The sequence below is a fragment of the Vicugna pacos genome, chromosome 4 (assembly GCF_048564905.1).
Source record: "Vicugna pacos chromosome 4, VicPac4, whole genome shotgun sequence".
Lineage (NCBI taxonomy): Eukaryota > Metazoa > Chordata > Mammalia > Artiodactyla > Camelidae > Vicugna > Vicugna pacos.
The window spans coordinates 75,875,741-75,900,604 of NC_132990.1; the positions used below are offsets into that span (position 1 = coordinate 75,875,741).

General features: G+C 53.3%; 1 protein-coding gene across 1 annotated transcript in view; it reads right to left on the reverse strand.

Moving 5' to 3' along the window:
* Positions 1 to 2,579: 2,579 nt before the first annotated feature.
* Positions 2,580 to 24,864, reverse strand: part of MED27 (mediator complex subunit 27) — a 186,519-nt gene continuing 164,234 nt past the window's right edge. Inside the window, exons 6-8 of the mRNA XM_006216603.2 lie at positions 23,628 to 23,669; positions 5,221 to 5,298; positions 2,580 to 3,111 (exon numbers count right to left, since the gene is read on the reverse strand). Coding sequence (XP_006216665.1) covers positions 2,977 to 3,111; positions 5,221 to 5,298; positions 23,628 to 23,669 — 255 coding nt within the window. The 3' untranslated portion in view covers positions 2,580 to 2,976. The remainder of the gene's footprint in view (positions 3,112 to 5,220; positions 5,299 to 23,627; positions 23,670 to 24,864) is intronic.

Consider the following 24,864-nt stretch of genomic DNA (forward strand, 5'->3'; position numbering starts at 1 on the left):
CACCTGTGGATGGCTCTGTTCCTTTCCGTGAAGGGCACCAAAGGATGGTCCCCGACCTGGGGCTCACAGCAGCAGCGGGGCCCAGCTTCTCACAATCCACATCTTGGAATGGATCCCAGTCCATCTCCAGTCTCTATTTTTACCCACTTCAGGTCAATATGTTCTCTGTATTTTAATGGCTGGCACACCGGCCGCTCTCTGTTTGTCTTTTAAGTGCCAAGGATCCTGCGATCGGGCAAACCAGCCCCTCTCACCTTCCCAGAGCTCAGTACCCTGCCTTTCCGCTCTCTCCCCTCAGGACCGACGAAGGAGAAGGTCAGAGGTGGGGCTGCCCCAAAGGCTGATAGTCCAACCCTTGTATTTCTTCTCCTCTTTTAATGAGGGGCAGCCAAACGAATAGAAAAACAGAACAGCACGCGTCACCCACATATCCAATGCCCGGCCTCAGTAATGATCTACTCACGGCCAATCTTGTTGCGTCCAAAGCCTCAGCCCCCTCCCCTTCAACTCTCCTGCCTCACTGTCACTGGACAATCAGCCGTGCGTCTCACAGAAGAGGGGATGGGCCCGTGCACGCAAGGGAGGAGCCACCCGTCTGACTCCTCCACCTGGAGCAGGAGGCCAGAGCTCAAGCCCCCGCCCCCAACCCCGGCGTGTCGACCCCCTCCACGCTTTGTGGCTGCTGCCACGCTCTACCTGTACTATTATTTACTTGCTCTTTTTCTTTAATGGCCTCACTTTTTCACCCAAGGACGTGCATTTAAAATAGAAACTTTTGATCACTCCTGTAAGTGGGAAATGCGCACCACAGATGGTAGGTATCACTAAAGATGACACAGAAATGGCGTCATTCACTCTAAGTAGGAATCACTACCTGCCCGAGGCTCTGGACTCAGGGGCTGCCCTCTCTCCACTGGAAACGGAGCTCAGCGGGGCGCAGAAGGACCCTTGGTACCAACCAGGACTCAGATTTGCTGCAGTTGGGAGGACTCACGCTGCTAAAACCCGAAAAGCTGTCTCACAGTGTGGCCTACTGTTACCATAATTTCATGCGCTGTCAGGGGCCTGGTTTTTGCACCTATGAACGTCTCTGCTGTGCACGGTCAGTCAAGTGGCAGTCAGGATGCACCTGTCACCTGCACGTGCTCCAAGGCGCTCACAGCAGTCATGCTGCCATCACTTCGCATGAGCTGTGTGTACCTGTAAGCCCTGCCTAGGGTCAGTCTACTCGCCGTTTACTGTCTTCCAAAAGATGGGCAGCAATGCGACAAAATGTCATCATACACCCACTATCCTCAATTCTGGATTTTCTTGCAACAAACAAGTGTCTTACAAGACCAAAGAAAGGAAGATATCCGCATGTCAGTGAAGCTGTGTTATGATCTGTTACCGGGAGCCCGGAAAGGGATCGCCTGTCACACGTTAGACAGTATGACTCGAGGCAGGAGAAACAGCCAACCCCCTTGGAAGAGATGAAAGGAACTTCAGAGCAATGAAAGGCTGGTGTGACTGATTCATGTGTCACATAGGATGATCATTAAAGCCTGCGCCACAGTTTAATTGGCAGCATGTCTCTCTTTCTTAGTGGTTCATAAAATAACGGCGCATCTTACAAGTGATGGCAACTCAAATGTGATAAGCCCCGAATCAGCTGCGGTTTGGAGACGTTCCTGCCCTACGTCCTGCCGCCCAAACGGCACTGAGAGCACGACCGCCTCCTCGACAGGGCTGAGGTTCTCGCCTGCAGGGCTTGTTAGTAACCAGACTGCTGGACCCCACTTCCCAGAGCATCTGATTCAGTTGGTCCAAGGTGGGGCGTGAGGATCTGTGTTTCTGAGAAGCTCCCATGATACCACAGCTACAGGACCACACCTGGAGTGGTCCTGTCCATCACTTCCCCATCACCAAATCGCCTTCATCTTCTGGCTTCTTTCAGCCCGGTAGGGTTCGGCGTGTAGGGTCTGTGTAGGACCAGAACCCAGGTAGGAGCCACCATTCTTTGGGACTTCTCAGAAGGCAGCATCTCTCTGGCATCATTCATTATAAAGAGAACATTACTTGTAGCGGAGGCTGGGTCTGGAAAGCTCTGGGGACTCTCCCATCCTTCACAAGACCTTCAGCAGGTCAATGCTTCTTCCTACGAACAGGTTGTGGCTTCAAACTGCGGGTCAAGGCCCTGAATAAGCTCAGCAGTCTGGGCTGGAACCTGTTCATCTTAACATTTAGGGCAAAACACGGGACACGCAAGCCAGGCACACCCAGCTCACACGTGTCCCGCTGGTCACTTGGGCAGGTTCCTTTCCCTTCGGCATGTGCGTGAATTCCTGGTTTCGTAAAATGAAACATCTGTGTACTTTTTCCCTCAAAAAGAACAATTTTCAAAGCCGCCAAAACATCTTTGAAATGGAAGATTTGCCAACACTGCCCTCTCTCCTGCAAGAAGCAGGGAAATGAGTCCTCAAAAAGCACCATTTCAAATACAGACATCACTAAGTCTGCCTTCCTCGAAAGGCCCAGATCTGCTCGCATGTTCACAGAGCTGCACGTCAAAGGTGCTTTAAGAAACAGAAGACAAAGCCTTGTCCTGGGTACAAAAGGTTTATTGCTTATAAAAATAAGTTACAAAACAAAACACAAGCCCGCATGACACAAGGGCTCATTCAAACCATGAAACAACTTAGAACATGGACAGACCCAGGATTCAGCTCACCGCCTCGCTAACATGCAGGGGAGAACACGCTGTGTCACTGATACTGAGTCCTCGCAGGTCTTCTCTGCCTTCCGTTCTCCAGCTAAAGCATCTAATTAGTTCCATCAGCAGAGACGGGGTCTGCTCTTCAAGTTTGGCCTCAACGTGCAGCATGCTGTTTTGCAGGAGGGAGGGAGTGACACCGGGGCTGTGAAGACACGTCTGAGTCATCGGCATCACTTAGGGCTTGTCTGGGGCAGTGCCGGACGGGGGTCTGTGGGCGGGGGTTACTGCCGGCAGGTGTCGTGGAAAGCTTCGAGGGTTCGGAAGTCCCTCCACGTGGGGGGAAGGCCATCTTGGAGAAACTTCCCGCAGCGCTGGCATGGGGCCTGGAACAGCTTTATGTAACTTCTTAACCAGGTCTAAAAAGAGAAGTGAGGAGAGAAATGAAAGAAACAGGATCCGGGGGCTTCCAACGTCATCCTTCCCGTCAGGTCTAATGATCTCGAGGGCAGAGAACCCAGGAGGGACCCTGTGATTTTACAAAACGCTGCACGCAGAATCCGGAAAGTCACAACACTGCTCGTTTTCAGTTCTGGTGCGCCCCGGGCCCCTCCCAATGAAGGGAGCTTTAAAATAGAAACCCCTCCTCTCAGAGGCAGGACATGCTCCCGGAGGAGTGGCCGTGAACTAGGCGCAGCCTCGGGGCTCCGGGGCTGCAAGTAACACTTCACCCCCAAGTCCCGCGTCTCCTGGGTGTTAGCCCTGATCCTCTCCCGGGTCACCACCCAGGGGTGGGCGTGGACGCGTGCGGAGGGGGCTGCGCGTGGGTGGCAATTTCAGAATTCTCTCCTAAGGTCAACGTGCCTTCCTTCTAATCTGATTTCAGAGGTCACCACTCACTGTCACGACGTGGCCCAGTGCACCTGGGGGGAGGGTGGGGCCGACCTGGTGCCACCAAATAACATAATAAGCAGCAAGTACAGCCTCGAGTGGTTCAGAGTGCAGAGTTCCCTCGGGCATCATACATAAGGATGAGACTCACATAACTCAATTCTCAAACTCAAGGAGAGTGTGCGCTCGTCGACCCAAACCCATGGTAATAGGCAGTGAGTTAAGCAAGTTCTCACTGTGACGGGGGCACGTGAATCTCGTCATTCAATGTCCTCCTAAATTACGCCGGTCAGAGAAAATTGTTCTTTGAAGAGGTCGGCGAGTTTACTGCTACAAATCCTATCTTCATCCGAGCTGTCTTCCTGGAGGCCGACAGTGACCCCCGATCCTGTCCCCCTGCCGAAGGCTGGTGTTGGAGGTTTCGGCAATAAACAGGAGGAGGTCAGTGGATCCTTCAGTTAAACTATTTTTACTTCTTGATCTCAGAGTCAGTTACCAAAGGGAAACTGGGCATCACAACCTGTTAGGTTTAAAAGTGAGTCTTTCTATCGACATGAAAGGGAAGTGCTCGCTAAAGACAGTCGCCTGACATGGTTCTCTCGACACAGGAGAGGACCGCTGCGTGGACGGCTGCGCTGAGCACCTGGGTCTGCTTCGGCGGCCTCCCCAGTGTGGGACTGATCAATGAGCTGGGCTGTATTTTCTGAGAAATAAACTGCAGGCTCCTAGAAGCTTAATTGTGGTGGCAAATGGGAGGAGACGGAGTGGAAGAGCGATCCGCCTCCCAGCTGCCAGCACTGATCGGACTTGCGGACGGCTCTGTCTCCTGAGTGCCTTCTCTAACGGCAGCCTTCCTAGCGTGAGTTTAAAAGGGGGTTTAACAGCAGTGAACAACGGAGCCGACTGGTGTGAGCACAAAGCCAGGTCAGTGGGGTGTCCAAACAGCTGGCCAGTTCTGTCGGGACGTGGTGGACACAGATGTTGGCCCTGCTCAGGCCAACCTGTGGTCACATGATAAATTTGGGCGGCCGCATGCTAATGAAGTGGCTCGGGGGAGGCGGGGGGGCGGAGGGGGGTTCCTGACCTGTAGGACTGATTTCCACAATGTAAGTATTTCGGTTCGATGTCAAGCTACCAGTGGCTGAACAACCAGCTCGAGAAATCCTGGACATTTAACAAGAGCTGGCAGCAGCCGACTCCAGCAAACCAGAGACCACAGGAATGGTTGTTTCTGGGCCAGTCTCCTTCCTGAGCTCTGACACTGCCAGGCCAAGGCGTAGGTGTCTTGGAGGAACGGCAGGATTCATCTTAGTCACTGCACCTGCCCAGCGCCAAGCGCAGGGCCTGGAGCTCAATGAACACCCAGTGACTAAATCAAGGGTGGGGACTGTGTCAGACAATCACTTCTGAAACCACCCACATTTGCTCAGCACTGACAGAAAACACCAGTTAATTAAGAGGGAACTGGTTTCTCCTAGACCTGTCCCCAGTTTAAAAGATGAATCATTTCCAAACCGGGCCATCTCCTGCCATGAGGCCCCGGTGAGATGAAGACGAGCCAGCCACCTTGTGAGCTGTCTGTTCTCACCCGAAGGGCCGAGGACCAAGGGGGAGACTTGGCTCTCAAAGCCACTTACCATGAAGGACCGGACCACGACATCAGGCATCTGGGGCAGCTGATAGTGGAGGAGGGCAGTGGTGGCATGGTCTGTCACCTAGAACCAAGGACAATGACTGGGGTTAGAGCCACTGGGAACCAGCACAGAGAGGACAAGACGAAGGTGCTCCTTTTATGTGACATCTCGTGGAGGAAAGGACAGCTGATAAAATCTGAAGGTCGAAAATTAATTAGCGAAGTTGGGGGCAGGGGAGGGGAAAGAGGTGTGCTGTAGGCAGGTCACAGGTATTCAGGCCTGGAGGCAAGTGGAGTGAGGAACTTTCCAGCAACCGCAGGCAGGTGCAGCACCTGAGAGAGCAGAGAGCACGAGCAGTGGAGAGGTAAAGAGGGGGCGGACCATAGAGCCGCGTTCCTGCAAGAAACACATGAACGCAGAGGCTTACTGCCAACTGTCCACGTTCGACATCTTTACCCGGGAGTGCTTTTCCAGCCCGTGTAACTGGTCTTTCTGCTCCCTTTAATTCCCATTCTGTCTCATAATTTGTAGCTGCATAGCTTGTGATGGAGACTGACCATTTCTGATGATCCTTCCCTTGGGTCTCAGGTTCCTACCTTTCTGAAAAGCTGTGCCACTCCCAGTGTGGCCCTCTGACCAGCCCCCTAAGAGCCCAGGTCTCTTTTCAGTGCCCAGTGGGCTACACCCACTGTCCCCTAGCTCCTTCAACAGGGCCAAGGGCACGACTGCTTTAAGTACTAGCAGTGTCTGGTGACCAGAGGGAAGGGGCACTGGGTTTAGGCCCTGGCACTGTCTGGTGGCTTCATCTCTCTGGGTCTTAGTGTCTCTCCTGAAAAGCAAAGGGCTGGGCTGAGATCCCCTGTAGTTTTGAAATTCGATGACACCATTGATGGCTAATGTCTGCCATCCATCAGCAAATTAAGAGATTCTACCTAATGTGATAGTTGTGTTCAAACTCACAGTTTTATTTGACTGTCTTCATTAGGGACTCCTGCCATTACAAATGTTGCGGTTAAAGGACAAAATGAAACAAACAACCCCACATAAAAATGATCAACTTTGAGAACAAGACTAAGCATGGTCTGCCTGTGTTGTCCTGTCAGTTTTTCCCGCCCCGACCAGGACACTGTGACGGGCTGACAGACAGACCTCAGCAGCAAAACGACCAGGTGGGAATCAGCAGCGCGGGTCCGGGCCTCGCCTGGGGAGTTGCAAACGATCCAGAAGCTAGCCCAGCTGCGGCCACACCCAAGGCCAGAGAGGCCACACCCCCAAGAGTGAGGCCGCGGGCTCCCTGGCTTACAGAACCCCCTCTCACTGCGGCTTCCCCTCCACCCTGGGAAATGGTCATGGACGTGAAGTGCTTCTCCTCCACCAGGCCGGGGGTCTGCCCACCCCCTCTCTTCCACTCTCCCTGGCCCTCGGACTCGCCCGCTCTCCCTCTGGGCTCCCATGGCCTGCCCGGGCTGGTGAGCCCCACTAGAAGGTCAGGTCTGTGTAGGCAGGGATCACGCTCATCTGGTTCATGCTGTGTCCCCAAGGCCTAGAATACCACCTGGCACCTAGCAGGGTCTCAATACGTATTTGCTGAATCAAGAAATAAACTGCAAAGGGCCCACTCATCAAAGGCCACACACCAGAAACACCTGTACTGGCTTCCTTGCAAATACAGTTCATGTACCCAACAGTGTTGAGAAATTCTTACCCAAGTGACTTTCAAGATTAATTTATTCCTCCAAGTGCAAAGACTGTTTTTATTTTAAGCAGTTCTGACAGACAGCTTTCTAAAATGAGCAATGCCTTTAAAAAAAAAACCAAAAAAAAGCTGGTAGTAATGATAACTTGGCAAAATGGCAGGTGGTGACCGGCAGGGCGAAATTAACGGCTACAAAACACAGCCAAGCAAGTGGGGCCCCAGTGATACCTGAGCTTAGAGCCTGGCTCTTACCCTTCCAGATGCCCTGCTAAAACCCCATGCAAGTGCCATTTATGGGCTGGTAAGACACTCCTTACAATCACATTTCCCAAAGAAACAAAGTTTCTGGAGAACTCTCCGGCCCTTACCACTTGCTGGACAAAGCCTCTCACAAGGCCCCGCGCCCACCGAGCCCCACGGAGCAGGCAGGCGGGCCGGCTTTGTTGTCCCCAGTTCCGGGTGTGCTTCTTCCCCAAGACGCAGAAGGTCCATCTCCTGCCCCTGGGTGGGTCTAGATCTGGCCATTGGGCACTCTGAGCACCTGGCCTGGGGCCCAATTCCCCAAGCAGACTGGTCACCCAGAGGCCACATTCATGGCTGGGATGCTTTGTCTCACAGAACCTTTTTTTTTTTTTTTTTTTTTTACAATTTTTAGCACAGATTTAAAGTTCTGAAAACGTCCCCTAACTTGGATCCCCAGCCTCTCTCGACACATCGGAAGATCTGGGGGCAGTAATAGTGCACCTGCCTCATGGGTTGTAGTGAAGATTACATGAGTCCAACCATGTGATGTGCTCGGCTCCTAATTATCGCTGGGACCGTGACCTGGCCCTGCCCCCACATATCCAAGTGGCCGCCATCAGCAGGAGCCAAGGAGGGGCGGTGCCTCTGGGCAGGGCACGCATCTGCAGTTTGCCTGGCGTCCTGTCTGCCACCCAAGCCTGCTTCACTCATGCTATCTGCCTGGCCCCGTGGCTTCTGGAATTTAGGGCCTTTACCCAAACACTGCCAAGAATCTCTGCCCCCCATCCTCCTGCTTGCTGGGTGCCTGGCAAACCTGTGCCCATCTCCCACCTCCCTCCCTTGGCTGACCTCTGAACTTGACCTCTTCGGGCTGAGTTTTGGTATCTGCAAGGTGCCAAGCCAGGGAAGGCATCGTGCTAATTACAGGGATGCTCTTCCACACCTGCGCCTCCTCTGTGTTCTCAGTAAGGACAGCGCCCTCCACGCAGCGGCCTCAGATGGAAACCCGGGCTTTTCCGGCCCCTCACACTCAGGCAGTCTCTTGCATTACAGATCGCTCATCTCGAATCCCTCTGCTCCTCCCCACTCCACTGTCTGAACTCCAGCCTCCTCCTGTCGCGATGAGCAGAAGAGCCCCACCTAGTTCCCTCCCTCTGTGGCTCCCGGAGGGGACATTCTGCACTGAGGGGGTGAGGTCTGTGGCTCTGGAGGTTTACATTCTGGCTCCACCTCATCCAGCAGCGCCACCTTGGGCAAGTTCTTTCATCTTTTTTAGCTGCAGTTTGCCCATCTGGAAAATGGGGATAATAGCAAATAGTCCCTACCACATGGGATAACTGTGAAGATTAAATAAAATAACGTGTGCATGTCGTTCAAGATGTATTAGCGGTTAGTATTACAAAGCTAGAAATCTAACTTAATGTCACTCCCCTGCTGAAAACCTGTTCACAGCATGTGAGTGCACTTAGGACAGAATTCAGGTGTTAACCTGGCATTCAAGGTCCTGCCTCCTCTCCTCTCCCGCCTTCCGAGATGTCTCAGCCCCTAATGCTCTGGCTCCTCCTCCTCCAGTGCTCCATCCCCTCCCCACCTTCTCCTCCTGGGCTCCTCTTCCTCCTTCTGGGACTGGTTTAGATCCGTGTGCTCGGAAAAGCCTCCCAGAACCCCGACTGGGTCATGTCTCCTGGCTCAGATCTTTCCTTTCACAGCATTCCTCACGACTGAGCTTGTATAATTATTTCTCTGCCATTTTTGTTAGTGTCAGTCTCCCTAACTTGACTGTGAACTCAGAGCTGGAGACCATGTCTGCCTAGTGCCTGACACAGAGGTTCTCCAGATGTGTGTGCTGACTGAACGGATGATCCCTTCTGTCACTCAGACATCCAGGGAGACTGGCTCACGTGAGGTTTGGGGGCAGAAGCAAGGGCCTGACGGGTGGAGAGAGGGAGACAGGAGCTAAGGACTATGTACCCTGCTCTACCCTCACCCTGCTGGGAATCTTGACTCTCCATCTGCTGGGAGTTGCTTGGGTTCACTGTCGGGTCCTCCTTTCCTTCCTGGAGCACGGGTACTTTCCAGGCTCCCTCGTGGCTGGGCCACGGGCTCAGTTCCGGCCAAGGCAGCAGGAAGTGGAAGTGGCAGGTGTTACTTCCGCCGGAGACAGTGCAGAGCAACGTGGGCTCGCCTCGCTCTCCTTCCCCAGCGGTGTTGAGAGACACACTCCGATGGTAGATTCGCAAGACGGGGGAGCCTCCGTGAAGTCGGGTCCCAGGGTGACTGTGGAGCTCAGCACTCCAACATCTCAGGGTGGGTGTGTAGTGTGAGCAAGAAATAAACTTCTGTTGTTTTCAACAGCAAAAATGATGAAGTTTGTTACAGCAGCCTTTCTCTCCCCTTCAGACTGAAATACTGTATCCTCCTTGGGTATTTATTTCCTACCTATAAGATGAGCCATGGTGTCTGCCAGTTGGGCCCACTGCAGACCTAGAATCAGAATTTCCGGGGTGGGGCCCAGAGACCAAGCCAGCCTCCCTAGCTACGCTGGGGATGCTAACATGCAGAGGCTGCATACAAATCCCCTGGGGGTCCTGCCACCTGGCAGCTGCGGATTAAGCAGGTAGGTGCGGGGTGGGGCCGAGACCAGGCACTTCCCACAGACTCCCAGGCCCACCCCTGCTGCAGCTGAGGGACCAGGCTGCTCGGGTGGCAGAATGTTCTGGGCACGACAGGAAAAAGGCCTTTAAAACAAAGGCCTGCAAACCCGAAGCAGAACTTGTATTTTTATGAATCAAGATGAACAATACTAGCCAGATTTCATGATGGGGCTGTGGAAGGAGGGGGCGGGGCAGTGGTGGTGAAATATTTTCATAGTGAAATGTTTCCAGTGGGTGGGGGGGATCGATGGGGTTCCCCTTACTTCTGAAAGGTGCTTTCTCAGGGCCACAGGATGCTTTTATTAACCTGATAATTACCTTCACGAGAGCTTATGATGTGTGTGCCCTGCTCATTTCACCCCCAAGGTGACTAAGGAAGCTGCCTCCTTCTGCCCATTTGGAGACTCACAGAGGTTGGGAAGGGGCCCAAGGCCACAGAGCTGACGGTGAGGGGCGGTGGGTGCGTGGGCCCAGACGCTGTCAGGACCGAGCCTGTGCCACCTCTCCTAGGACAGCACTGGCCAGCTCTCCCAGTTTGCTGATAAAGGCACCTGTCCCAGGTGCCCGGCATCACCTGCCCGCCACCTCCCAGCCTGGTCAAGTCCACCCAAAGCCAGAGCCCCAATGCCAGACGCAGGTTAAATCTGTGAACGTGGCTGCTGGGTAACAGGCTTCCCAAGAGCACAACAGACTGAATTTACAAGAAATGTCCTCCTCCAGATGCGGCTAAAGTGGCGCCCCAGAGCTCCGTTTTGGATCTAGGCAGGGCACATAATCAGTTCTCCCTTTACTGGGTCGGAAATATGGTCAAATTCAGCCTTTTTCAAAAGGTCCAGTATAAACTATCCTCTTAATTGCCAAACGGTGGCAGCTTTTTCCTGCGCTGACATGATCATTTAATTTCTTCAGTTTTCCATCACCAATTACAGAAATATTTTAACAGAAGGAAACAAAGCTGACTGATTTGCTATGTTTTTCCTCCCCTCCTCCCAAACTCCTCCCCTGGTTTTCAGGTTCCCGTGGCTGAACTCCAAAGCAGCAGGTAAGACTTGGTTGTCAGATGTGGGGGAAATTCACCTACAATGATCTTCCTTTTTGTCAAAGTATTCCACCTTCAATATTTTTTTGTTTCACACTTTCAACAAACAAAGTTGTTTTTTCCGCTCAGCATCCAAGATGTGAAAAAAAAAGGCCTGAGGCAACAACAACAAAAATGGCTATTAACTAATTTAAATGGGCTCTGGGCGTCCCAGCCTGGTGTGGGTCCCATTGTGATGGACAGCTAATGAGATTCCCCTGGGAGATGAAAGCTCGGTCTGGCACCAGCGGAGGCCAGGAAGGGCACTAATGCTCCTGCGAAAGGGAGGCCATTCACCCCACCAGTGAGTGCTGCTCTGAAAAGAGCTCGGAAAAGATCAAAGCCGATGGCGGGCCTGAGGAAAGGGAGGGAGGAGACGACGTGGAAGTAACAATAAACCAGGGAGACAGGGGACCCAGCCAAGAGGAGTGGAGGGGGAAGTGACTGCGATGAAACCAGCGAGGGCGGGAACAGGACAGCCGGGTCCCAGAAAGACAGGAAAAAAGAGGAGTGTGCAGACACCGGGGACTCTGCCAAGAGCTGCCCCGTTTGACCTCAAGGCAAAAAAAACTGCAGATGCTGGCCTAGTTTGGGGTGCATTCCCATCTCCAGGCTGGGCTGCAGGTGATTTATTTCTTTAGAGTAGGGTGACATTTCTACTGCCCGTCAACACCCCCACTCTGCTTTAACAACCTTACCTCCAGTTTTCTCCTCCACCAAGCGGGGCTCACCGAAGTCCCCCTCCCCCAGCTCAAAGAGGCAGAGGAGGTCTTCCTGCACCCAAACTGACGGGGAACCAGGCTCAGAAAGGGAGAAAGGAATCTTTCAAAAGACCTTGAAACAGCTGCCAGTCAACACCCTGGGGAAGGAGCTGCCAGTCAAAACAAGTCTCCCAAAGCTCCTCCACCATGCTGTGCGCAAAGCGCTCCAGCGCCTTCACTCCCAGGACCTGAGAGCCGGAGGGTCCTTCGGAGATGACGAGTTATTTTCGCTAAACCCAAAGTGAAACTGCCCGCAACAAGGGCAGCGATCCAAGCCGATGTCTGCTGAGCACCGGCCCCGAGCAGGGGCTGGTCTATACCGTGCAGCCGGTGAGGAGCTTGGGCTTTGGGGCCAGACCGCAGGGGTTTGGATCTTGTCTGTCACTACAAGCTGGGTGACCCTGGACACAGATCACACGTGTCAACGCAGGGAAAGTGCTTGAACGGTGCCTGACAAGCAGCAAGTGCCCACCAAATGTGAGGCATCATCTTCTTCTCGCTTAACCCCCACAACTTCGTGATGGCGCCACTGATGGAGGACAATTTCCACTTCCACATGAGGAAGCGAGGTCACAGGGCGGTTAAGTGACCTGCCCAAGTCAGGCAGCTGCTGAGAGCAGAGCAGGGCCCTGGGCCTCGCGGCTCTCTGCGCTAGGCCTTCGAGTGGACAGAGGCTGGGGGGGAAGTGGGAAGGTGGCACCTGAGGCCATCTCCTCCCTAGAAGGGAATGGACCCAAGACACTTAGGGTGGAGGCAGGACTCCGCCCCAAGTCTGTTTCCTTGCACCCCCGCCCTGCCTCCCTCTGCCTCACACAGCTCTCCTGCCTCCGCACTGGAAGCTTCTGCCTGTCTTGCTCAACACCCACCCTGAACAAGGCCTGACACCACCATGAGTGGGCCCTCAAGAGGAGCTCAGGGCTGAATGAGTCTCTCTGCCTTGTAGAACGAAGTGGGAAACGGCAAATGAAAGGCAGCAGCACTTAGGGAGGTGTGCACACAGATTAATCAAAGGCCATGAGCAGCAGAATCTAAAAGGGCGGGGGCCAAAAAGGGGGAAAGCCCACTGTTGCCATGGTGACTCTGGCATCCAGAGCACACTCTTCCTCCCACCTGAGCTTCTCCCTCCCCAGCTGAGGGGGCAAACAAGATGGGTTCAGGTCCAGCAAGACCATTTTCTACTGATGATCAGTCCCCCAGAGCCAGGCTTTAAGGCGGCCAGGCAGACTTTGTTCTTTACCATAAGGGAGGGACAGAGGACAGAGTGGTGACTCACAGAAAGGACCAGTGAGACACCAGGAGGGGATAAAAACTCTTCTAATATATTATCATTCCCCAGCAGTTTCCTCTTTTAAAAAGCAAGGATATGCTGTACTTCTTGGTGGCCCAGGGACTGTTCTCAGGGGTCCCTGAGCCCTAAGGTAGTAGGTGTGGTCCTGACTCGGTGCGGGCTTCCGGGCTGGAGGGGAGAGCTTGCAGAGCAGCAGGGGAACGAGCACAGTCCTGGGGGTGGGCTGCTGGGCACCAGGACCTGTGTTGCAAAGAAGCTCCCGAAGGAGACTCTTGGTGTCAGCAGTGTTAGGAATCACAGGTGAACAGGCTGCTACAGGTCACTGCCCGCTTCCCACCACCAGGGGGCAGGACTGGGACTGCACAGTCTGGGTAGGGGCTGAGCCTGAACACTGGCCCCAGCAGTTACGTGGTGCTTTTCCTAATGTGATGGATTAATGGCCCCGAGTACATTATCCGCCAGCACACAGCCCACGAAGCCCAGGGCCTCCCCTGCTGAGCTCAGAGAGCTGGAGCCTCTGCCGATTAAAAGTATGTCCCACAAGATTAATAAACAGGAAAAGTTAAGTACCCAAGTGTTCAGAAGTTGCTTATTTAAGAGAAGCCTGGTAGAGAGACCAAGATTGGGCTGTCCTCCACCCAGCACCTGCTGTCACACACTGTGAGCAGGAGCTTCTCTGGCCCGCGCTAACGTGAACAAAAGGCAGCGTGGTGGGAAAGGACACGGAGCTGTGGGGAGGCCAGGGTTCAGTCCCGGACTCTTCGCTGATTATCCAGGTGACCTTGGCCGCATCACTCCCCCCACTGGCCCGCAGCTAAAGAGCATGAGGCTGGGATCCCTGGGCGCTTAGAGGCCTAGGCTTTCAGTGGACACCGCGCAGGGCCTGACTGCACGCCCTGAGGGCACAGCTGTGCTGAGCTCCCACCTCGGGCCAACCAGCTGTGACATTAACGACCTTTGTTCTCTAAAAAAGGACAAGCTGATCCCAGCAGGCAGCAGAGGTGCCAGGGTGCCAGGTTCCCGCCCCGCTCCGCCTGCCGCTCTGATGTGATGGTACCCTCACACAGTCCTCAATTTCGGGGCCGGTTACAAAGAGCTCAGAACCACGGAGACCGTCAGCACAGCACTGTTCTTGGGAACCTCTTTCCATCTCAACAGGTTTCAAAGAGACTCTGGAGCACAAAGTAACAGGCAGCAAAGCCAAACATTTGCTACTTAGTCATACCCATGCTGGTCCTGCAAGTCAGAGAGATAAAAATAAACTTTCATTCGCTGGATATACTTTAATGCCACACAAGGAGATTGGCCCAAGAGTTTGGGTCTCCACTCAGGATTTTGCCAAAGACAGACCCACTTTTCACAAAAGACACTAGGAATCTCTTGCAAGGAGAAAATTCTTTGTGGGTCTAGGAGTCAAAGATGTGAACCTGGCTTTTTAAATGTTTCAAGAGACAGCAATGCTGCTCCAGGGATGAGCACTGTTTCAAGAAGAATACTGAAAACAGTCCCAGAAGTACTCATTCCATGAAAAGAGGAATCATCATTATTTCAAAATTGAATGCTATGAAGTCAGTCCTGCAAGTGCTGGGGGTGGGGGTAATGGGGAAGCAGCAGAGACCAGCTTCTAAAACTGGGGCAGGAGTACAGGAGAGCAGAAGCACGGGGGTTCAGTTTTTAGTACGCAGCCTCAGCCTCTCATCTGTGCCCTGGGTTTGTATGCCACGGGCCAGCAGACCCAGAGGCCCGAGGAGGAAGCATCGCAGTCCAGGGGGACTAGGGATTACTTAGACAAGATCAATACTTCCTTCTCTGCCTGATGAAGGAGCCATCTGCATGGGCTCTGAGGGGCTTATGACTGTCCACTGGAGCCTGGCAATGCTGCTCTGGGATGAGACTGGGGCAGAGCTGTCTGGGAGGGAACTGGAGAGAGGCAGACAGACACTGCCACTCCACGCTTTCTGAAATCCCCAGTCACAGCTTTGAGATCAGGCTCCATCTGAGGATGAGACCTCGCCTATAAAGTACAGAACACGGCCTGTGGCACAGACCAGGGCCTCCTTAGAGGAGTTTTTGTTTGGTTTGAGAGGCTCTAAGCTGACCCTCTTGAAAGTCCCAGCCAAGATGCCACTGATGCACCAAAGGGAAGCCTCTCAAATCCCTGGGCCGTTGAGGGCAGGCTGGTCGCGGACAGCCTCCAGAGGTGGATGTGCCTCCCCTAAGCCACTCTGCAGCCACCTGCGGGACCCTGCGGACACCATGGCATAGCATATGTGGTCCTTAATGACCTGGGTCCCACCCTCGTCTCCGTTGGTCCCCACGTCACACACCAGCGGTATCAGCTGCTTTAGCAATTCCTCCTCCCAGACTTGCTTCCCTGACTCTGCTCTGCACTCAAGCCTGGAAGGCCCTTCCCCTGGCCGAGCCCTTCTCCCACTTGGAGACTTAGGCCAGGGGCCTCCCCTCCCACCCTGGGCTCTCCTGTACCCCAGCAGCACCCTGTGGGTACCCCAGTCCTGCACTTGCCCGACCTGTGACCGGAGCCTCTGCCTCGCCCTGAGCTGTGCTCTGCACTGGCACCACTCACCTGATAGGACCCCAAGTGAAGGAGAGATGAAATACGTGAGATGCTATTGACTTACTTTTGGCCAGCGGGGTTCGGGGAGCAGAGTGAAAGGCGGAGTTCAGGGGTGGGAAAAACTGAGGTCACGGGGCACTGCGGAGAGAGGGGCCTAGGTGAACAGGGAAACCCCAGGGCGGATGCGGGGAGCTCTCCAGGGTCCTGACCAGCTTTAAGCGTCTGCCAAAGGCCTTGGGCAGCGCCGAGAGGAGCCGCACACAAAAGGTCCTCCACATTTCCCAGGATTAAGGAATACAGGCTCTTCCTTTAGAGGAACAAAAAAAAGTTCAACGCTCTCCAGATGGTAAAACGCCAGACTCCGCTGCCGGCTGCCAGGAAAGCCCAGTCCCAAAGATACCTGACTTGTTCTGCACCCACTTGGTGTGATGTCATTTTCTGCAGGAACAGCCTTGCCGTTAGAGAAACACATCCAAAGACATCTGGGCTCCCAAGGAAATACAGACTATACCACCTACTTCCTCATCAAACTCGAGGCAACTGCAGAAGAACAGAGACCGTGGTGCAGGGGGTGAGCCCTGCCTGAGAGGCGGCTGCTGTGGTGCTGCTGGGTGCCTTCTGCACAGCGTCTGCTGGGTGGGGGGTATGGGGGGTTGGGGTGGGACACATCCAGCTCAGCTGCCTTCTGGGGCTCACCAGAGGTGCCACTAGCCTTCTCAGGACACGAGGGGCTGTTCCAGGTCCTGAGACTGTCATTCTATGTCAGCGTGTCAGTGCTGCCCAAACAGCGCCACTGGGGACTTGTGATTCGGGTGACTGACTTTCGGACCAGAAGAGGAGAGAACGTGCCTGGAGAAAACCGAAGGCAGATGATGCTTTGGTGGGAGTGTGTGGATCTGTCACGGCAGCTGGTCTTTGGTTTACTTTACAAAACGCACCCAACCTAAAATGGACCCCACACAGAGACGGCGGCGGAGTCGAGTTCCACGCCCCTCCCGGCGATGGCAGCTGACGTCTACTGCGCACGTGCGCTGTGACCGCACCGCCGGGCTCTTCCCAGCGCTCTCAGCACGCTGAACCCTCACGATAAGTACCCTATGGCGTAGGCTTTATTGTTACCCCCTTTTCATTGCTGGGGGAGGGATCTGAAGCCTGAAGAGAGGGGCTAAATCCCTGGCCCGAGGTTCGCAGCCAGCTAGTTTACGCACAGCAGTGCGGGGTGCAAACCTAGGCCTGATTCGAGCCTGTGCCTTACATCTGGGTCCACTGCGCAGAGGCCAGCAGGAGGGAGGAGGGCTGACAAGCGCCTGAGAGAAGCCGGTGAGTCACAGGCCAGAAGTCTGCCTCACACTTCACACCGATGGGCTCAGCTACCCTCACACCCATTCCTCTTCCCTGTTTTGCAGGTGAGGAAACAGAGGCAGGTGAGGCCGCACAGGGAGCAGTGGTGAGCTGGGGTCTGAACACGTGCAGCATGGTGCTCACCACGGTGCTGGACCGCCTCTCTCCCAGCGGTCACTGTGGGGAACGCGGTGGGAGGCGGACGGGGAGCGGGCTGGGGCTCTCCGCGGGCGGGCGGGCTTGCTGCCGGGAACGTGCCCCGCGGCGCCGGGGGGCCTGTGGGCTGGTGGGAAGGGGTGTGGGGAATGACAGGAGGCTGGGCTTCCCAGAAGTCGCTCTGGGTTCTGACCTGGGGCGCACTGAGTCCCGGGCAACCCCTCAGGAAGAAGTCAGCTACGGAGATGAAACCGAGCCCTCTGGCCTCCTCTAATGGCAGAGACCACAAACCACTTCCAGCGGGCGGGCCGGCTTTCCTGCTCCACAGTGACCGTCACACCGGGGGCTCGCGGGCACCCCGACTCTCGGTCCCCACCACCCGCAGCGGCGGGGGTGAGAGCCTTGCAGAGGGAAGGTACTGGGGTCTCATGAGGGGGAAACAAAGGATCCGATCTATCCTGGGCTTAGAAGCTTGGGAATATTTCAACACACCCCCTAAGAGAAGAGGTTGTGATAAGCGGCTTTCCTGCTATAGAGTGTGTGTAACGATCCCGCCTTTCTCGGCTCCCAGGGCCCCCTGGGCTGACACAACACCACCACCCCTGTTTTCCTTCTGCCCACCTAGCCTGGTCAGTACAGCCCGGCTCTCGGCTCAGGAAAGGGCTGCCCTCCGGGATGGTCGTGGAATTGCCTGTCACCTCTCCTGTCCGGAAGCTCGTCGACAGCCCAACACTTGGCTCATGCCGCATTCCCCTGCACTGTCCTCATCCAGTCCACTGACAGGAATCTGCCTTCCTCCACTGGCTCTCGCACCAGTCAGTCATTCGCAGGCTTTACGCGACTGGGACTGCCAGGACACACCGGGGCGCCAGCGACAGGGTGCACGGAAACGGGACGCCAGTGCACCACATTCTATCGACCAGAAGTTCTCCTCTTCGGAAAAAGAGCATTTAAAAGAAGATGGGACCGTGAGAGCACCAGGCTCTGGACAAAGCACAGGCCCTCCTGTGACATGAGAGAGAGCCCCTCCTGGGGGCTGAGGAACCCCGTCCCGGTGCGGGGGCCTCTGCCCATGTGGGCCTCCCCTGAGGGCGGCACCAGGCCAGGAGAGGACAAAGATTTGGCGTGAGGTCTTAGGCCTCTCTCCACAGCCCCAGCCTCTTCCAGGGCCCTCCCTACCTGTGGTGCTTGAAGAGGGCCTTCTGAAAGGAAACAGGAGTGGGCTGGTTGGGAGCAACGGCAGACATCACAGAACATGAGACTGAACATAGCGACTGTTTATTGAGCCTCTCTGGTGACGTGCGATGTGGCGGCAGGCTACACGCACAGGGAACAGGGACACAGCCCCGTGCAAAACAGGCCAGTCCTGCCCTCAGGGAACAGTCCCACGTCGGGACAGTTCCCTCTCCTGGGGCGTGGAGTTAGTGATGTGTTAGGTCTGTCACATGCTATTTGGGTAGGCACTCAATTTATGCCAGGTACTCCATGTTTCTAAAATTTCTCTTCTAGGGATGACTCAGTCTCGCCCCTCGGTAGAGTCTGCTCCACGTGGAGGCCAGTCTTTGTATCAAAGCATGAATGAGTAAGCGAACCAGTGAATGAGTGTCTGAGCACAGGGATGAGGACGCAGTGGCAGCCTGCCCAGAGCATCACCCACCGCCGGACAGGACAGCCCACCTATCCGCAGCTAAGCTCTGCTGACAGCACGGGCCTGAGAGGGTTACTCTTCCCTCTGTTGCCTCTAGAATGACGACTGTGGACTGAGACATCTGCGGGCTATGACTTTTGTGCTTTGCCTCCAACTGAAAAAGCTGCGAGGCAGGCGCCAGTCCCTCTGACGCTGTCTCTGGCTTCTCCACCTGCCTACATGGGGCTGCACACACCCCACCTCTTTCTTTGGCCTCCCTGCCAAGACTGAACGCAGTAAGGAGCTGCGTATTTGCTCTCACTCTTCCTAAGTTACTGGATGAAAATGCCCACTGTTTTGAAGTGAAGAGGTTAAAGATCAAAACAGTGACTGCCCCTGCAGAGTTTAAATGTCAGAAAAATCTGAACATGCTTGAAACCTTTCCTGGCTCTTTGTGATTCTGCCCTTTCAGACTGTCCCCCCTATTTCTAAGTTCCATTCTCTGAATCTGTGCTGCTGGAGACTTGCAGGCTATAAAAAGCTCCTTCACCCCAGGACGGAGTGCAGAGAGCCCCCAGGGCACCCCAGTCAATGAGGGGAACCTGTCGGCAGTCGCGGACCCGCCGCCAGCTGCCCCCAGCCCTCCACTGCTGCCCACACCCAGGAAAAGGGTCTAATGAGGAAGAGGGAAAGGGCTTGCTGACAGTCCCTGCTGCAGACAAAAGGCAGGTCCCACTTAGCTTCACAAGGTCAGATTTGCCACAGGACCTCGTGGGAGCATCTTTAACCCAGGGAGGCAGGCACAGCCCAAGGAGAATTTGACGGTGTGTGCTTCCATCCTCCTATCTCCAGACACTATTTTCCAAAAATAAAAAGGCGAGTGTAAGCTTGGCTTGGCTCTGGAGGCAATGCCCTTTTCTGCCCTCGGCTTTGTCACATTGAGGGGAAAGACCTGGGAGGGCTTCCCGCCTTCCCAGCAGGCCTCTCTGTGCGGTGGCCACTGCTGCTACTTGTGGTCACTGCAACCACATGAGCACCAAAGAAAGGCAGTCCTGGGGTTCTCCACCAGGGCAATGCAGGGAGGACTCCTCCAATGATACGAGCAGAGCTGATGCGGGTGGCTCCGAGTTCCCACCTCAGACGTGGGGTGCAGTTACTGCATCCACCAACATGGTTAGGACATGTGGGGTCTGTTTTCTGCCTGAGAAATGCCCTCTGACTGGTGACCAAAGAGCTTCCTTGCCCGTGTCCTGTTCCAGTCACTTTCACTCCTGTTTCAGGTGGAGCCTTTGCAGGTAAGGCTGATAACCACGCCTTGCCCACCAGTCTCTATGCATGGGCGTGCGCAGGCAGATGACGGGCAGAGGGAGTGTTCGCCACTCTGCTCTCAAGTTGTGTCTTTCTGGGAAATGCTACCAGCAGCATCAGTCAGGACATCCAAAATTTAAGTCAGTGGACAGGAAGAAAACAGGCTTCCAAGAAAAAGCTGATCCTAAAAAGCAGACTTTAGAAATGGTGCCACCTCATCTGTCCTTCTGGCACTTTGAGTTTGGAATGTTGAGCATCAGCCCGTCACCTGGGCCAGGACTTCAGAATCGGCAATGAACAAAGTGGTCCCAGCCTTGCTTTCAGGGCACAGTCTGGCTGTGGAATAGGAAGGCCTGCCCTCTGAGCACCAACATGGCCCGAGATGAACACAATGAAATAAGCACAGTGCAGTCGCCCCCCAGCCCCATCCCGTCACGACTCCTCGTCACACACTCTGTATCCTCTCCACCAACGTCTTCCACAAGAACAAAATCCCAGCCCTTCCCACGTAACGATGATTAGTTGAAAGCTGTACTGATAAAGGATTAAACTTAATTCTGTACTACATTATTTTCCCAAATAGCCTTCATTTGACAGCAAATAGACAATGTTTTGGTAGAGAAGGGAGAGGATGCTGTAACCCACTATTTCTCACCTGCCCCTGAAAAAGGAAAAGAACCTCAACGTTAGCTGCCCTTCCTTTGAATCAGAACGCTCTACCACCTGTCTCCAAATTGCAGTCCTTTAACCTAGTACAGGTCAGTATCAGAGGTCAAGTCCATATAGTTAAAAAATAGGTGAAGGGAGGGATGATAAAGGCATCTTAGAAAAAGCTCTGCACAGGGGCAGACAACATGCCATTCACCAGTGGAGATAAAAATTCCTCTCTACAAATTCATCCATTTTTACCGCTTCAAACACATTACATAAACCACAAGGAGGGAACCGGTGAGTGTTCCCGAATCTCCCCAACTAGCTAATATCAAATTTTAAACACTGCTGCTGCGTGTGTTTGTAGTTTTAAACAAATATAAAGAGTGCTGTGGCAGGCTACTTTTTAGGGAGGTAGAATAAAAATACAGCACTGACTCTCCAAATCTGTGTTTCACACATTTTACGACTGCCTATTAAACTTTCTGCCTGCATTCAAAAATACTTAATACTACACAGAACATTAAAAAATACATGCTGCAAAGGCAAGCCTGTGCAAGCCCCTCCCTAGACATATGTGGTATCTGAATGGAAACTGGCCACTGTTAAAATCCCAGAGTGTGGGTCTGTGATGCTCACGGCCCTCTTTTGTGGAGCCGGAAAGTAACTTGTTCCAGGACCACAGAGGACACTGAGATAAACCCAAAAACTGTCTTAACATTCCTGACTATGAAAGCGGCACAAGATACAGTTAATGCGCAGTGTTCCTTCTCAGAATGTGTTTCGGCCAGCTGCTGGGGAAAAAGGGACAAGAGCGTTTGGCCTGGACAAAGTCAGCAATTAAAGCTGAGCTTTGTGTGTGCTGAGCAAGTAAATGCCTTGGGTGTGGTCACTTATACAAGAAAGCCCAGACTGCGATGCGGCTGTCTGCGCTCAGGGTTGTCTGCACTCACGTCCTCACGTGACTGCGTACTTCCTTCCCAGAGGCTCTGACCCAGAGGGGAGGCTGTTTTCTCCTTTCTCCATCTAGGCAGCTCGGCTGGGTAAAGGGGTGTGAAGAGAGTCAGTGCCATGACTGTCTTTTTAAAATAAACTTTTAATTTTGGGCCGGTTTCAGATTTACAGGAAAGTCACAAAGATGGTACACACAACTCCCATGTGCCCCTCCAGTCCCCTCACTGTTAGCATCTTTCATTACCAGGTCCTTTGTCACAACTAAGAAAGCAATACTGATTACTTATTATTGACTAAACTCTAGACTTTATCTGGATTTTACCAGTTTTCCCATTAATCTGCTTTTTCTGTTTCAGCAGCCAACACAGGGTAGTGTGCTGAATTCAGTTGTGGTAAGATTGCGACTCTGCAATGCTTACACAGGGTCCCTCCAGGTGCGGTGTTGAGCCTCAGACTCCCTTGCTTCCCCCTCACTGTAAAGGGCCCAGGGAACAATGTGAAACTGATGTACGTTCAACACCGTGAGAGGGCTGGTCCACTTCGCTCCTTGGGTGCAAAAGCCCCATGCTCACTGCCTAATGGGAATGCGTGTCCTTTGGGGGTGATAAAAATTTTTGGAACTAGAAAGAGGTGGTGGTTGCACAACATTGAAAGTCCTAGAAGCTATGGAACCGTTCACTGTAAAGTGGCTGATTTTATGTTATATGAATTTCACCTCAATTGAAAAATAAACAAATGGGCGCCCTACGCTGCGCCGCCTGGCACACCCTGGACCCAGTTGTTACTCAAGTGCGGATAACTTAGGCCTAGCTTTCAGAAGATGTCCCTCCACCACGTCAGTCCTTTCGGTGGCTTCTGCTGAACTGAGAAGACAATCCAAATTCTGCACCAGGGCCCAGAGGCTCCTGCCGGCCCCCACTTCCGCCCGCCTCCCGCACGCTCCTGCCCGCGCACAGGCTCCTGCAGCTCTGGACCGCGCCACGCCCCTCCTCCCCGGGAGGTTCCACCTCCCACACGGCTCTCCACACGGCTAGCTCCTCCTGCTTCCTGTCTCAGTTTAAATTTTGCTGCATAAAGGCTCCCGTGACCACCCTGGTGTGAAGGAGGCCCCTCTTGTTCTCGACCACAGCCCTCTAGTAGCATCCTGAGTTAGTTATTACGCCTCCTAATTTGTCTTGTTTCCCTGTATTCCTAGCACAGTGCTTGGCATGTGGCAAAGGGGCTCAATAAATGATTGTTGTTGAACTTGAAGAGACAATGAATAACGAATTTACAACCAACTCTACTGTGTGCACTGCTGGATGGAAGCAGAGACAGAGGATGAGAGAACTGAAGACAGTGGCTGGTGCCTGGCAGGGGGGCTGGCCTGGTGCCATGGAGGGGGCAGGAACCCTCAGAAGCCCCAGGTATTGAGCTGGTCCAGGGAAGGGACCCTTCCACCAACGGGAGCTGGGAAATGAATTTTCTCTGGTCACATTTCACTTTTTCCGACATTTCCCAAACAGTATTTCTCGAGAAAGCCCAACATCTGAAAAAGATGTCACTGTAGTATAAAGTGAGGGTGGGGCCAGCCTGCTTCCCCCAGTCCATCCCCGAAGGCAGCTGTGTCCGTTACAAGGGCTGTGAGAAACTGCGCTTAAAGACTGCGGGTTGAGCTTAGAACAACTCAAAAGCCTCTGTTTTTTTTTAAGGTGTAATTCATAAATAGCAAAATTCACTCTTTGTAGATATATAGTTCCGTGAGTTTTGAAATATCATTGTGTAATCACCATAATTAAGACATAGAATGCATAGAATATTTCCATCACCCTAGGGACATCTAGGGACATCTCCTGCCCTCTCTAGGGACATCTCTAGGGACTCTCTAGGGACATCTCCTGCCCTCACTCCCAACCCCTTGCAACCACTAATCTGGTTTGTCTCTGAGGCTTTGTCTTTTCCAGAATGTCACATAAAGGGAGTCATACAGTGAGCAGCCTTTTGTACCCGTTTTTTCTTTTTAAGACCAATGTTTATACCTCAAAATAGTCATATCTCCCTTAATACCTCCTGAGGAAGAAACAAAAAGTGAAACTTACCTTCTGGAATACTTGATAGTTGGACTTGGACCATATATCAAGCTGGGAGGGGATAAGAGATAAAAGTATCATCAGCATCAATTTTAGAATTTTGCACTTCAAGAAATGATACTGTATCTACTGCTATTAAGCTTGGAAAAAAACATGATTCTAGAATAATGGAATCTTGGGGTTGAAAGGATCCTAAATGTCCTGCCTGAATTTCTTCTTTATCAGCCTGTGATGACTTAAGGAGACAAAATGAAGTCCACTTGAGGTACATGTTGCATCCACGGCCCCGTGAACTGAGCCCCTCACTCACTTTTCTAACCTTGACTCCTACCTACCAGGGTTCTCTTGCATCACTCAACATGTCAAGGTCAATCCTGCCCTAGGACCTTTGCACTTGCTGTGCCCTTTGCCTGGACTGCTTTTCCTACAAACCCCCACATGGCTCCTCCGATACATCCTTTGGCTTAAATGTCACCTTGTCAGAGATGCGTTTCCCAGTGACTGTCTAAAATGCCATTCCCATACCTGTCGTCTTCATTCTCTTTATCCTTCCAAAAATGAATAATTTTCATAGCACTTAAAACTGAAACTCTTTTTGTATATGTTGTGCTGGCACAGGACCTGGCATGTCATGGGCAGGGGGAGGAAAACAGCTCCCAGCTGCTGAATGCCTGTTCTACACCAGGCACACACCGGGCCTTCCACATGCACTCTCCCACTTACTCCCCAGAACAAGCCAACGTGGCTGGTCCTGTTAGCAACCTTCCTTCCTGGATGAGACAACGGTTCAGAGCCATGCAGCTGCCCAAGTAATCTGAGAAGCTTCTGATGGATGGTCTTGCTTGGGGATGCTCAAACTTGGCTGTACAGACTCCTTGGTCCCTCCCCCGGAGTGTCTGAATTAACAGGTCTGGAGGGGACCCGAGAATCTGTTTTCCTGTTTGTTTTGGCAGTGTTCCCCCCGTTAACTGGGATGGCTGGTCAGCTCAGGAACTCTTGATCAAGGAAAACAGAGGTCTGAGATGAAACGTGGGTACAGTCTGGAGTAAACCCAGTCCAGTCCTCCTCTGGCCACACTTGGTCCTGCACAGGGTAATGCGTCGCTCAGTCTAACCAAAGCCGCGCTGGTTTCACAGGTTGCATGAAAAATCAAATCAGTGCCTTCTTGCTTTTTCAAGAGGACAGAACAAATGGAGTGTGGCAAAACAGAACTAACCCCAACACAGTGCAGGAGATGGCGCAGACT